This window comes from Barbus barbus, assembly GCF_936440315.1.
Source record: "Barbus barbus genome assembly, chromosome: 39".
NCBI lineage: Eukaryota > Metazoa > Chordata > Actinopteri > Cypriniformes > Cyprinidae > Barbus > Barbus barbus.
This window is the reverse complement of record NC_136717.1, coordinates 8,510,639-8,526,994: the sequence shown is the minus strand read 5'-3', so window position 1 is coordinate 8,526,994 and position 16,356 is coordinate 8,510,639. Positions and strand designations below refer to the sequence as shown.

General features: G+C 35.6%; 1 protein-coding gene across 3 annotated transcripts in view; it reads left to right on the top strand.

The window, feature by feature from the left end:
- The window catches only part of tbc1d22a (TBC1 domain family, member 22a), a 150,174-nt gene that overhangs the window by 6,074 nt on the left and 127,744 nt on the right, over positions 1-16,356 (top strand). For all 3 annotated transcript variants that reach the window (XM_079398835.1, XM_079398836.1, XM_079398834.1), the window contains exon 4: positions 5,541-5,720. In XM_079398835.1, the coding sequence (XP_079254961.1) occupies positions 5,541-5,720 (180 nt within the window). The remainder of the gene's footprint in view (positions 1-5,540; positions 5,721-16,356) is intronic.

Genomic DNA, 16,356 nt, shown 5'->3' with positions numbered 1-16,356 from the left:
TTACATTTCATAGGATGCCACAGGACAATTTCAAATGAATTACAAAATATAATTTGCATTGCAAAACTTTTTTTCCCCAATGTGAAGCATTTATCTCAAGGTCCTGTAAAGTGAAGCTTAAACTCTATATGCAATGTTTTGCAGGACTAAAACTACAACCTAGAAAACATGTCATTTTTGTACAAATTATAATAGAGTGTAATACTGTAAGGCAAAAATACTACACAAAGCAAACTGTCATATTACATAAGACTTGTTAGGGAAAAAAATCTAATAATTATTGGGTTGCGAATGCTTTTGAGCTCGTGTCAAGTAATAAGAGAATGTGCTCTTGAGTATGTGCTGTCTGTATGATTACTTAAATGCTTGCAGTTTAACTCGTTTGTTTACATATCACAACATTAAATAAATGTATACTTATAGAAACATTATACTATATGTTATCTTAAAAGAGACCAATCAAATTGGTATTCATTTTAAATGTACAGCAATACATTTAATCGTGTCTGGCAGCTTGACAAATATTTTTATTTTGGGTAGGCTATATAAAAGTTAAATAAACATTTAATAATCTGTAAGCATTTCACATTTCTACGTACAGTAATAATATGAAACTGTACTGTCAGTACATCATAGTTATACAAATGAACAAGATCTATGCATTTATTTTCATTCAATGAGATGGAAACTGATAGAAAAACCTGAAAAACACCTGAAAAATGTCTTATACTGTGCTAGTGGACAACATTAGTATTACAGCCTTCATCTTTCAGTTGAAATGGCTAATAGTTTATAATTTGCTGTAAGCCCCCTGAGCATCGAATTCATGAAACTAAGCATGATTGTTCTCTATATGTATCAAATATTTTAGAAATGCTAACTTTTCTGCACACAATTAACTTTTATATACATTAAACCAAGGATTCAGAAGAAACAAAAACTTTGATTCTATCCCTCACAATTGGGGCGTTATTAGCAAAAAACTTATATTGCTTATATATGTTATATATGTGCTGCTTGTATAGTGGCTGGATTTCACACACACGCGCGCACACACACACACACACACATCGTTTTCCAAATTATTATTCAAGTAACCTATCAGTAGGATTTCATTAAAATAAATATTCAGGTTTTATTTTATTTATTTAAAAAAAAAGTGTTTGTGTTATTTCTTATGTTTTAAGATAACTGGCATCAATCTTAGACAGGTTAGTTAATTAGTTTGCCATGCATTCTTAGTTAAAGGGAAACCTACTTAAAGAGGTTGTTCCACATTATTAAGGAAGTCACAGTTCTCATGCAATATGGGGAGGAAGAAAGATGTTTCTGAAGATGAAAAGCGTGAAATTGTGCAATGTCTTGCAAAAAGCATGAAAACAATTGATTTATCTCGAAAACTGAAAAGATCATCAAACTCAAAATAATTTAATAAAGGCTTATTAAGAGAGGTTTCTGTCAGACAAATTAATGTTATTAAAAGGGCAGCTATAAAAAAGCCACTGTTGAGCAGCAAACAGGTATTTGAAGCTGCTGGCATCTCTGGAGTCCCAAGAACCTCTCGAAGCAGTATCCTTCAGATGCTGGCAGTTGTGCATAAAGCTGCATTTCGACCACCCCTAACCAAAACTCATAAAGAGAAACATTTGCAATGGGCTCAGAATTACATGAAGTCTAATTTTCAAACAGTTTTATTCATCGACAAATGCCGTGCTACACTTGATTGTCTAGATGGATGGAGTTCTGGATGGTTGGTGAATGATCTCCCTGTTCCAACAAGACTGAGACGTCAGCAAGGAGGTAGTCTCGCGTAGCCAGACCTTCACTGACGGCTGAAGGTCTGGAATAGATGTCCGCTTTCATTGGCCAAGGCTGGATTTTCAAAAGTATGTGAAATATTTAAAGTTCACGGCACAGAATCTTTAAAATTCATCCTAGAGTTTCACACACCGGTCTGTTATTGTGGCAACATTTCCAAGCCCTGAAACGTGACACTGAACGAAACGAACTGTGATTGGTTGTTTCACATGTCAGTCAAGCGGTCTCATGGGCGGCCATGAATCTAGGATGAATTTGAAAGATTCTGTGCCGTGAACTTTAAATATTTCACATACTTTTGAAAATCCAGCATTTAGTTGACCTGATAAGCGTTTGTCGTCACATTTGTTAACACGACGGCTTTCTTCTTTTGTGAGGGGGTTTGGTGCCACGGCATCTTTGTTTCCCAGCGGACCGAAAATAAACGTGACACTCGCGTCTCCCAGAAATCCGGTTTAATTCAACCAGTCAGATGACGACTTCGACATTCCTGAAGTGTTTCCAGAAATGTGTGCCATATGTTTATTTTTCGAAAAATTATCTGTCCATGCAGTACATGACAGATTTCTGTTTTGAGTTCATTAAAACCCATTGAATGTTTTCAAACTGTACTTTGCATAATTATTTGGAACTATATATATGTAATTATAATTATTTTTTTCAAAATATCTATATAACTCTTGCCATTATCAGTTCTTTCACTTGTAATAACATTATCATTGTAAAATAATAGTTGAGGATAAAATGAATCCTTATTCATTCTGACTGATTTGGAAAAAAATGGCATGCGAATAATAATTTGGAACACGGTGTATATATGGGCCATTCTACAGAATTGGTGCAAACTGCTGTCCCAAAATAAAAAAATAAAAAACACATATAAATAGCATATAAGAATTCAAATCTTAGATGTTTACTAAGATCCTTCTATTATCTATTGAAACCCACAATAATATTTAAAGGTGACCTATTATGCCCCTTTTTACAAATGTAAAATAAGTCTCTGAAATCCCCAGAGTGTGTATGTGAAGTTTTAGCTCAAAATACCCGACAGACAATTTTTTTATACCTTGTTAAAATTGCCACTTTTTAATGCAAAAAATGTGTCCCGCATTTTCATGTCACTACTGAAACAGTGTATGTTTTAGTCCATTGACTGAGACTGATTTTAAGGGAATTATTCCATAAAATTGTCAAAAGGGAACTCCTAATCCTTTATTTGGGGGAAATGAACTAATTTTAGTATACTGTTATGCAAATCTTTAGTATTTTAGTTTGTGTTAGTGGTGTTTTAGTATGTGAGTTAAAATTCTGTAATGTAATGTAGTTGCTACCAAAACATTTGTCACTACAAAAATGTCTGGTCACGACCGAAACATGGGATATTTTGTCAAAAATAAAGTATATTAGTCTGTGCCAAAAGCCACATGGGCAGCGTGCTGTCATAGGTCATTAGCGGATATGGTCATTAGGCAATGCTTAAATTAATTTTCTAATGTCTTCGCAACGCTTTGACATATCAAAGTTCTTTTCATAACTTTTTTGCCAGCACTCTACCTAGATGCTGTGTGTAAAATCTGGTGAAGCTTGAACAAAAGACTGGAGGAGGAATTGGAGGAGTTCCAGTTTTGCACATACTAGCAAACTAACACAATTTTTTTATTATTATTATATTGCCAATTTTGTGTAAGTTGGCATCTAGATGCAAGACCTTGCTGGGAAAAATCAACTAATTTTGCTCAAGTCTTAAATGAGAGTTTGGATTTGGGAACAGACCTGTGACCTTCTTCTAAACTCTAGCCTTTCCTTTTCTCCTTGTCCTCTTAGCTAATTAGCACGACCTTCATTAAATAGTTTCATTTGAACTTGTGGCAATTAACTGGGAGGCTGTAACATTGTAAACCTGTATGGCCAAGGCAAATTGGAGTCAGTGAAATGTCAATCAATTGTTTTGTTTGCCAATGAGCTTTAATATGTTAACATGGATGCATTTTATTTCCATAGAGCTGTCACTCAGTCTTTCACTATGATAATTTTTAAGCATAGAAAATTAAATAAAATACTTTTTTTTTTCCTCCAATAATATTCCCAGTTCTTTATGGTACTGCATTGATCTGAAGGCCCATTCAAATTGAAGAACGAATGGGTATGCTATCATTGTAAACAAAAATCTAACCATACCGAAGTTTGTTTTTAGTTTGTTTGGGTAGTTTGAAACGGCTCACTAGCACAAACGTTACAGAAAACTTCAAACTGCCATTGGTCCATAGCGAATACATAATAGGTGGCTGTGCTGTAAAGCTTCACCTTTTTTGGAAATCTTTTCAGGTATATTTCTCAACTCAGTCCATTGAGGTCAAACACAACTAATAACATGAACACACAAGAGAGCTGTGTGACTGCGTTGGAATATTCACAATTATTATATCACTGCTCAGTTATTTCAAAATACTTTTTAACCTCTGATCCAAGAATGAAACAAATTTGCCTGTGACTCTTTGAGTATATAACATGAGGATTGTCTTCTTCCATCAATGTCCATGCCCACACAGACAGTTCTGTCATCTTTTTTGTTTTGCCAGCCTCAGTGGCAATGGATAACTGTGATAATGGACTTCCTGTCGATGTGTTCCGCTACTCTAATAGCACCTTGTGTTGACACTGTCAACAGCCGTCACGCACTGTCTAATTTCTGCAGGGATTACATGTACGCCATTAAATGTTGAAGATGTTGTGATGCTTAATGCGAGAATGATCTCTCAAAGTCACCCAGAGACACATTTAATGGCTTTTGCCATTGGGGAAAAATCAATTCACAGATGCAGTGTGATTCTTTGTGAGAACATTTATACCAAAGGATGTACATGTACCCATTAAACCTACTGATTTTACATGTATGTACACACAAAGCCCCTTATATGGCATCTTTACACAACAGTTGAAGACATTTTAAAGTGTTCTTGACATCTTCACTCTAACACAAACCTTTGTATACCTGACATCACACCTTGCATCTTTCCAGATGTGTTTAATGTACAAAATGTAGTTGAGAAATTCTTGCATAAGCATACAAGAGCTGTTCACTTCATTTAAGGAAAAAACAAAAACATAAAGAAATGCCTTAATGTCTGACAGTTATTGAGCAAGCTGATGGGGATTCATATTGGTAGAAAAAAGTGTTTTTAATATGTATTCAGTATTAATTGCAATAGGTACTTTATGGAAGTAAATGAAATGCCAGATTTTCAAGAAAATGAAAATTTAAATACAGAAACAATTTTACATCATTTTACATGTTGCATTGCCATTTTGCATATTACATTTCAAATTGAATTTTGCTAACCATATGCTTCCATACTCTGCGTTGAGAATCACACGTAATCTCATCACGACACCATGAATTGAAATTAAAATGGAATCTAATGGAAATTAATACAATTGTGTGGTGCCCATGACCTCTAATGATTATGGCACTCTGAATGAGGTGCATTTGTCCGAGCTCTATAATGTATTTAGTTTGACAGAAAAGTATTTCATTACGACTAGCTGAGCATCTTGGGGTAGCTGCATCTTCTGACCAATGGGCAAACTGATGTCCTAATATCCTGTGTGTCATGAATCGCCTCCATAATTACATTTAACAGGCCGAGGGATGTGAGGGAGCAGTCAGTGGTTTGTATATGATCATTAAAGCTGTGTTCTCTCTTCTGTTGGTGTTTTAGAAGTGAGCGTTGAACAGGCAGTACTACACAGACAGCAGTCACTCCCACACAGGCCTGTGATTCCATTGGTGGCCCGCATGGCGGATCAGAACACATCCGGAACTCCTGCCATGACCGAGAGAGAGGCGTCAAGACTTGACAAGTTCAGGCAGGTTCTGGCTGGACCTAATACTGATCTGGGTAAGATGCTGTTTTATGGTTCTTTTACTTAATTTCTGAACTTCCAGAGCAGGCCATCGCATAGTGTCACTCTTCATGTTCTTGGCTATAAGAATGCTTGGGAAACGCATCACAAGTCTAAAATATACTCTTAAGTCTTCAGCCCTGCTCCTGGGGACCCACTGTCCTGCAAAGTTTATTTCCAACTTGCTTCAGCTCACCTGGCCTATTATGTTTCATGTGATCCGGAAGAGCTTGATTAGCAGCTTCAGGTGTGATTAATTAGGGTTGGAACTAAACTCTGCAGGACAGTGGATACCCAGGATTACTACTTACATTTCACTGCTGGTTATACTCTGTATAATTGTGTATGTGACGAATAAAAAATCTTGAATCTTGATTTAGGGTATATTATTACTTACCGGTAACATGTATTAAGAAAGTAAATAAGGTACATTTTAACCGTATGCAATCACTACAGTCTTTGCTCTAATATAATTGCTCAGAAATATTTCTGGGGTTTAAGCAGGGCAGATCCATGAAGTCAGGACGGTGTAGATGTTGACAGGTCTCTGGATGTTGGAGTGTCGGTTCTGGTTTCATTTGACTGGCTCTGAGGGCGTTTGGCTGCTGTTGCCGTTATTAGACATCTGAAATTATGAGTCAGACATGTGGCAGCAGAATGAAATATGAATGAAATCTATAATTAAGCTGGGATCTCCAACATGATAATGAATTTCCATCCATCCACAGCACTGATGACTGCCCTCTATTGGTAGAGACTCCTAACACAAAGAACCCATGAAATTGCCCATTAGCGCAATTTTCTTTCCTGTTTTGATGTATTACCTATTGAAATAGGAAGTTTAGGTGGAACATTTTTAAATAAGCTCTTTAATACATAGAAATACTGTAGCATTTACAACTCCAAGCTTCCTTGTTAGTCCAACCTGACAATATATTGAAAATAAACTGCAGGCTCTTTGGAAATATAATGTTTATACCATCACCATCAGCCATGAACATAAGACACTTGCATATAAACAATATGTAATCAATATATCAGGAAGTATGGACAGGAATGATGCATGTGCGTACATACAATTGTAAGGAAGTACATATGTACGTGAATAATGTAGGAAGTGCGTATGTACGTTAGGAAGCATGTACATACGCAAGGAAGGAAATATGTGAGTGTGTGCTAGGGCTGCAAGATAAATCGAAATGAAATCGCAATCATAATTAGGCAAAAGCTGTGATTGTCATGCGCATCTTGTCAGTGAAACACAGTTCTGTGATCAGCAGTAAATCTGCATCCGAAGGCCAGAGGGCACTCTCACGCAGAAACTCCCAAATATGCCCCACAGAAGAAATCCAGGAAATGCCTATAGCGGCTGCTGAATAAACAGAAGATTTAACTGCTTTCATAGATTCAACGTGACTAATAAACGCATTACTACGACAATATACAATTTATCTGAGTTCTTATTATAATTCTTATTATAATAAAGTATATAATAATGCAATGCTAATTGACATAGCCTTTATAACTGCTTAGAATACTATGAAATAGGCCTATCTTGCGTGTGTTATTCTGTATAAGAAGTCGCATCATCTCATAGAAAGATTTATTTCAAACAATCAACTGATGTTATGAAGTGAGTTTGGAATAAAAGCATATTATTAAATGTGGTATTTTCACGTGCTTTCAGATGGATTAGCATTTACTACACAGCCGTAGTTCACTGAGAAGCTACGCAAACAGCTGTCATTATCGCAAACAGTTTCTTCGATTTCATTATCGCGCGATTATATCGTCTGAGAATTTGTTGATTCGATTAATCGTGAAACGCTATTGTGTACGTTCATACACAAGAAAGGAAGTACTACGTACGCACGGAAGGAAGTGCATATCTGCGTAAGAAACTGCGTCTGTGCTAGGGCTGCACGATTAATCGCATGCTATTGTCATGCGCATCTGGTCAGTAAAGCCAGTTCTTTGATTAGCGGTAAATCACCATCACATCCAGATCATGCGCGCAGAATCATTCAGTAGCGTGGATATTGTCAACACTGTTCTATGATTTCTCAATAATACAGCTTAGAAACTGAAAAGTTCTAGCATGTATTTTGTAGTAACTAAAATGCACAGCTTCACTATTAATAGAGACGCTGCCAGATAGAATAAATTCACACATGCTCTCTCACTAATGCATTCAAATAAATGTAATCTTTACAATGCTACTTTATTTGTGTCTGATTTAGAACAAGCAGAAATCTGTGAGAAATATGACCCAAAGACAAAAAAAAAATTATAAAAATTGCATTGTCATATGTCATAGCGGTGCACAACCCCTAAAATATAGTGCATGCCTGTGTAAAGAAATTCATCTGTGTGTGTGTGTGTGTGTGTGTGTATGCGTACATGCGTAAAGATCAAAGAAAGTGCATGCAGAAGGAAGTGTGCAGACTACATTCATAAGGAAAAATGTGCATGCATCTGTGAGGAAGGAAGTACATATGTGTGTATGTAAGAAAGTACGTATTTAAAGAAGGAAGTACATCTGGTGCAAGGAAAGAAGGAAGTATGTGCAAATATACAAAAGAAAGGATATGCGTACATAGGCAAGAAAGGAAGTACGAATGTTTATGTAAAGTTTTTAAAATAAATATTTAGGCACAGTTTGCTTCTGTCTACAAAATGAATTTCATGCATTGAATTGTAAGCCTTTAGATCTCAGTATTTTTAAGATAATAAGAAAGTTTTAGTCTAACATGTCCAGATTTTTAATAGGTCGTGTATATTGGAGCATTGTACCAAAGCGTCTTTGAAAATAGATGAAACCGTACATAGACATTTAATTTGTCATATCTGACACACAATAATGAGCAAAAGTCAGTTTCTTTCTTTACAAGCTCTTGTTTCTGAAGCGTTTGGTGTCGTCTCTCAGTCGCTGTATTAATGAGTACCTGACAGATGTGTTTTTAAGAGGGATGCCATCAGATGGTCAGCTTTTACCTCTGAGCGAGAGAAAGACTGCTACGATCACAGGAAGGAATTACTCCTTGATGCTGTCTACTGTTGCCATGGCGACGCAATACCTCTATTGAACCCTTTTCACAAATGTCTGACTACCTTTTCTTGCTGTGTGTCTCAGATGGGGGCGCTGTGGTGCTCTCGTGCTCTCAACACAGACAATTCTTCTCTTAGTGCTCAACCTCAATACTAAAAATGCAGTCTGATTCAAATTCACTTAGTTTAGTGCCATTTGTGACACTGAATTCAAGAATATTATATTGAGAATCAGACATTGAGCCATTGAAAGCAGTCCTAGAGACACTTTTTCATAAGCTGGTAATACATCTTAAAAAAAATTGAATAAATAAAAATGGTTTATATTTCTTTTGACATTGATCACAGTGCTCATATCTGTCAATCTTAAAATTGAAAAATATAAATAAAAATAAATTAAATTACAAAAACTGTAAGATTTTTGACCTGTTCTTCACACAGACATGTATTTAGAATACTGGAATATATTGCAACAGTTTTAGATTAAAACAGCACTACTTTTAAAGTGCCTTTTTTTGTAATTTTGAATGGTATTTTAACAGCATATATTCTGAGGTTTAAGGTAGTGATCGACCGATATTGATTTTTTATAACCGATACCGATACCAATTATTTGCATGTCTATGTGCCCGATAACCGATATGCAGAACCGATATTTATTTACTGTTATAAAGTAAATAAATGACTGCGTGAAGTAAGTCCATACTTCACTTTGGTTTTACCTCCTTTCAGTCATCTTAACAAAAAATGTTTTGAGAATTAGCAGTCTTTCATGCAGAGCTCTAGACTCATTCTTCCCACTGATCTCACTTTTGCGCACGAGCACATAATTTGGTTGCAATTTGTTTTTGTTTTTGCTACAACATTTGATTAATCAATGCATGCTGATGAACTTTTATCATAGTTTATAGTTATATGGTAACGAAAGTTTTCAACGTTCAACTCGTTCTTTTTCATCTGTATTATTTGTGATTTAAATTTTGTGAACAGGAATTCCTTTTTTCGTGCGCTTTTTACTTTCAAATTTGCGATCTTGGTGTCACATTTTACAAGAAAAGATCATTGTCTGTTTTGCTATATATATATAATTTTTTTCCTATATAATTTTTTTTATTCACAACAGTTTACAGTTGCCCACAGAAAAAACAGGGGGTGCTGCAGCAGTTCCCGCGCCCCTGTTAGTAGGCTACATGAATGTTATCTTACACATTTTATATCCCCAACAAATTTGAAATAAGTTTATAATGCATGTTCACTAATTCAGAAAACCGCACACACAGCCCGTGTCTCTGAACACTTCTCATAGTTGCTCCGCTCTGCGCGTCTCCCGCATCTCACGGACGAGCCGTTTACACTCAGCCTGTCTCGTAATGCTCTTTTATATTCACGGTCTCGCGCCCGGTTCTGCTCCGCAAGTCTCTCACGAGCGCATCTGGCAATATGGACGAGGCCTGACGCACGCGCGCAACCTGTGTCAACTCGCGCCTGGCGTTTAAAACGAATGTAAATAACTGCTTGCCAATTTCACTTGGATGAAATGAAACATTCAGCACATTTCCCACTTGTTCTTAAAATCCCAAATACTTTAAAAAGGAATTAATCAGCCCGCGTAACATGTAATACTTTAATAATTGACTAAAGAAATACAGTTCTTTATTTATAAAAAATAAACAAATCTTTCCTGTGAAATTCAGTAATTCAGTAAAAGTAGTAATACCATTATAATCTTCCCTGCAGAAAAAAAACAAAAAAACCAAAAAAAAAAACAGTAGAACCCCTCCCAAAACACAATAGAAACTGTAATGGATTTAAGGGTTATGATGGGAATTGTAAACTATAATGGTGTCTTCTGGTATTTGATGCATTCTATTGGTGGGATGTAATCTAGCAGATGGCAACCAATAGCACAACAGTAATTCCTATTGGAATAATGCCCAAAACAAAAAGGAATTTTGTAATGGTTTTTATGGAAACTGTAAGAATTTCTGTGATGGTTTCTTTTGTTTTTGTTTTGTTTTTTCAGCAGGGTAACGATACTCATACTGTGCTGCACAGTATTTACAATATTGAGCTGAAGCTTGACTTTGCAAATTTAAAATCGCAAATAAAATCGCAATTGCAATATTTGTCAAAAATATCGCAATTAGATATTTTCCCCAAATCGCACAGCCCTAATTGTTCGTAAAACCTACTTTGTCGAACTCGTAGACGAGTGGTAAGTATTAGTACTTTACCTATCCTAGACAATTCGGCCGATTTTCACCAAAATTGGCTCAGATCATCTACAGACCATGGTGGCAAAAAGTTATGGAATTCAAGTCGATTCGTCCAAGCGTTCTCGAATACCACACTAACGAATTCGCCAAAATGCACGCAAAAATGGATCTGAGCTTATATCTCCGCTTATAGCTCCTCATTTTACTTGGAGTGCTTGGCCCCGTAATTGCTGCTTGCAGCTATATTTATTATTATTATTATTATTATTATTATTATTATTATATTAAAGCTAAATAAGTGGTTTTAACAAGACAATTGCAAAGGAAGTCTGCACTTAGCGATAAGTATGTGTGCTAGCATTAGATTACTGTCATAGACAAGGTCAGTAAGCAATCCCGTTTAAACTAAGTTTGGTAAATGAATATGAAGTTACTGTAAAATGAATTTAGTGACCCCTTGAGATAGAAACTTTACTTCATTTTTTGTGTCTTGTAATTTATTTGTAGATAGTACTAACATGCTAAAAATATTTCTTAGTGCCTTATTACAAAGTCAATATTAGCAGCCGGTGTTTACTGCTTTTTATGGCTCTGTGATAGTATCAGTTCATCATAGAAAGAAATATAGAATATTGTTGAAAATATTGCTCACATCAAGGTCTCCGTTTATGCAGTCTACAGTTGAACAGTCATGAAGTACTCCAGACAGTTGTTCAGATAACCTTGGTGAGCAATCAAATCTTCCCAGGCAGCACTCGAGACACAATTAACTGTGCTAAACCTAGTCCCTTAAGTGAATGAAGCACCAGTTTTTAGCTTCTGAGCCTTACTTCAATGTGTTTAAAGTTAGCAATTGGTCTCCCACATTGAATTTTAATCACACTTTTGAAGTAAGTTCAGTTTCCTGTCATTATTATCAGACCTTAGCCTGACAAGTTAGTAAATCGATTCCGCCAAGTCCCTGTACTACTGGTCTCCTATCCTATCTGACTACAGCAGCGCTTCTCAACCTTTTTGATTCAAAGGCCCCCCACTGCCTCCTATATAATATTATATTTACAACATTTATGTATAGCTACATTAATCACAATTTCAAGAACTTTAGTTTCAAGAATTTTAAAAATAGCTATTGTGGTGGTGGGAGGGATATGATTTCAGTTTACATCTTGATTTCTTTTTTGATGTTCTTGTTTTTTTTTATCATTTAAGTCAATTAGTTGATTATTTTTAACATGGCATAATAATATTAATGGAATAGTTAAAAAAAGTCGTCATCATCTACCGTTGAACATTCACAAAAAAAAAAAAAAAAGTCTTCCTCTGCCACTTTGCATCAGTGCACATTTGGATAAAGGTGAATGATTTCTGGCTGTTCTTGTCTCAAAACACTAACTTTCAATGTTTTCTGTTTACTGCAAATTGCCTTCTATGTGAACCCTTTTTTGGGTAAGTTTTCAGACTTTCAGTAACCTTGGAAAGTTCTTCCAAAAATGTTTGTTCTCCATTATTTTTGAAGACATATTTACTGGAAGGACATTTTTGTGACGGTACATGTCTTGAGTACCTGTCTCAAATATTTCTGCTTTGAATAGCGTATTTGGGAATGGTGGAGAAGTAATTTTAACTAGTTGTGTAGTAGTTGTAACTAGTTGTGTTTCAGTATCTGATTGCTGCCCAATAAAGTAGTAATACTTACCAAAATATCCTTAAATTAAACATTGACATTAATTAACATTACCATGAATAGAACCAACAACAACATAAGATTGAATATAAAAGTAATACAATTTCTCAAAACATGGATTCTGCTGTTTTTTTTATCCAACTTTAAGTCTGATGTTGTTTTAGATGACATCTCAAGTGTTTTCTTTTCCCTTTTAAAAGGTGATAACCCTATGCATTTTGTCATCCTAATTCTAATTGAATTACATGCTTATAATGTTACAGTATTTGAAGTTAGCTTTGTTTTATTAGAACAGCCATCCAACCTATTTTTAGGTCACGACCAGTTGAGAACCACTTTGTTAGACTATCTTACACCCAACTTTTGCTATTTCAGATATCTGAACTTCTGAATCACATACACTGGCCTGAAATCTGCTCCGAAGCAAAGTTTTTTTTTTTTTTACAAACGTTATTTCTGTCCAGAAATGTGTCACCTGGCTTTGGGTGTACCTGGCTCATGATGCAATTCATATGAAAGAGAAAAATTTATAATGCAATCAATGAAATACAACGTTGCAGTTATTCTAAGACCCCAGAGGAAGTGTCTACTGTACGATCCCCAGACACCTGAACTATATATCATCATTCTCAGCAGCCTGCGTTAATACAGTGAAGTATCTCTTTATAAGAGCTGCATTACTTTATGGCTCTGCCACGTGCTGCAGTGTCCTTTATATGACTTACTGCTGCCATTCAAGAATCTACCTTACGAGTTTTAGTGCCTAACTAAACTTTTACAACTCAGAATAAAGACATTTCATGCTTATGAGCGTACCATTCTCTTGGGACTAGGTGATTTAGTAAAAATATATGTATCATTCAATAATTTTCAGCCTCTGAATGATGTTCAGCAAATAAATATGTATGCATTAATAATGTGTTTTCTCTGATCCAAAACAAAAAGGCAAAGGGAAACCAGTTTTCAACTAAATGAATGCAAAAAGAATGATATGCACCTATGTAATTACCAGTAATAAACACTAATAATTACCTGTATATAAATTGTAATGTTTTTAGTGGATGGTCCATACTAGACTGACTCACAACATTTATTGAAAGGTGAAGAAAATGTCATACCTTTTGTTTTTTTTGTCTGCCCAATTTTTAGACAGCAATTCTTATCAGGACAAACTTTTAAGGACTTATTTATGGACACAGAAAAATGGACAGTTTTTATCACAAGAACATTTAAATAATCTTTTATAGAATTGTGCTCAGTCTTGTTGAATTTCATAAAATGTTTGCTTTTATTGTATTTATGATATTATGTTGCTGAATGTTTAGTTTGTGTCTGCTGTCTGCAGTGAAGCAGATATGGCAATATATTTAATTACAACTAAAACTATTTTTTTTTTTTTGTACATGGAAAAATAGTGTGGTAACCTTCATCAAACAGAAACTCTGCCTAGGGAATAAACCTAATGTATAATTTAAGTTGCTTTGAGTAAAAGTGTCTGCCAGATAAATGAATGTGAATGACGCCAAACGCTGTAAAAATCTCTATATATTAGTGCATCCTAGTGGATTATTTTTGTGGTTGAATATATTCCATTAGGACCTGTTGTCTCACATCACTGCCTTATTTAAATATCACTCTGACCCCTAAATGTTTCTTTTTTTTCGCTCCTGATGATGAGCATTACACTGTTTGATTGACAGCCCTCATGTCCCCTGGCAAATGGAGTGTGGCTTTCATTTTTCTCTTCTGTCTGTCAGTCACTCTTGCTATTGCCTTCTCTGTCTTTTAAATAAAGTCTCAGATGAACCATTGAAGTCCTGTATGAAGTGAGAGTATACGTTTGGTTTTTAGTATTTGTAGTGTTTCTTTGAGGGATTATAGAGCACATACTGCCTCTGTTAGTCCATTCAGAGTTCCTGTGTTTAATTCAGTCTGTGGCAGTGTTTGACGCACTCAATAGAGGTCTAGAAGACTGATGCGCAGAGCCAACACAAAGGTGTACAAGCTTGGAAAGGCATTCTAATCTATAGTGTGTTCTGGAGACTTGATATTCTTTATTAAGAACACAAAATGGGCTGCGGTGTAATGTAATATTAATTTTCCACATACTGGAGAACTGAAAGGAAAAAAAAAAAATCATACATATTCTGTCAGAGTTTTTACTCCGTAATTTTTTTTTCTTACATGGAATATCAACGGAGATGGTTTGAAATATAGATAATAGAGTCATGTTGACTACGTTATAGTGATACTTTCATGCTTTGTTTTTGCTGCTTGTTAGCCTCAGTCACCATTAACTGGACAAAAACGGCTTGAATATTTAGCAAAATTCACTATATTGACAAAAGTATTGGGGCACCCCCTTCTAATAAACATGTTTGACTACACTGTAAAAAAAATCCGTAAACATTTTAGGCTTTACCTTAAATTTACAGTTAAATACCGTAATTTCATTAACTGATATAATGTTAATATACCAACCTATTGAAGTACTGAAATCTGTTTTGTACCTTTTCAAATACACTGATAATCACCAAATGCAGGTGGTGATGAGAAAGTCACATGATGAACCAAAGCCCATCACAAGCAGCTTTTAAATACTAACAAAAGTGGCACTTTTACTAACATAGTAAAAGTGTTGGCCCCTTTCCTGATTTTTTATTTTTTTGCATGTTTGCCACTCTTTAATGTTTCAGATCATCAAACACATTTTAATATTAATCAAAGATAACACAAGTAAACACAACATGTAGTTTTTGAATGAAGTTTTTTATTATGAAGGAAAAACAAAATCCAAACCCACATGGCCCTGTGTGAAAAAGTGCTTGCCCCCTAAACCTAATAACTGGTTGGGCCACCCTTAGCAGCAACAACTGCAATCAAGCGTTTGAGATAACTTGCAATGAGTCTGTTACAGCGCTGTGGAGGAATTTTGGCCCACTCATCTTGGCAGAATTGTTGTAATTCAGCCACATTGGAGGGTTTTCGAGCAGGAACCGCATTTTTAAGGTCATACCTCAGCATCTCAATAGGATTCAGGTCAGGACTTTGACTAGGCCACTCCAAAGTCTTCATTTTGTTTTTCTTCAGCCATTCAGAGGTGGATTTGCTGGTGTGTTTTGGATCATTGTCCTGCTTAGGGATGGGTACCGAAACTCGGTATTAAATCGGTCTCGGGGCTAAATTATGAAAGACCGGAGTATCGACAAGCTCTGACGTTATCAGTACTTCTGTCGGTATTGGAGAAGTTAAGAAAACACACATACATTTATTGTTTCTCTCTCTCTCTCTCTCCCTCTCTCTCTCTCTCTCTCTCTCTCTCTATATATATATATATATATGTCGCCAGCTGTTTTTATGTGCAATAATATTCAAACATTTGTCTATGATGCATTTTTGCTATGCGCAATTCAGAAGCCAGATCGCGCTCACGCGGAGGAGCTTCAGCACACGCAACATGAAAGTCCTGTTTAATTATGATAGAGGAGAGAACCAACTATTCAAACATCTGCTCACACTTTAGGCCTGTGGCTGTTATATTAAGCTAAGTATATATTTTTTTTTTTCGATTTTGGCTTCCAAGGATTATAGCCGCATTTCTTCTAGCACAACTCCCTTCCCTTCATAGCGGCGCGGATTCGTTCCTCCGAACCAAAACTTAACATCTGAATCAGCTCAATCAGT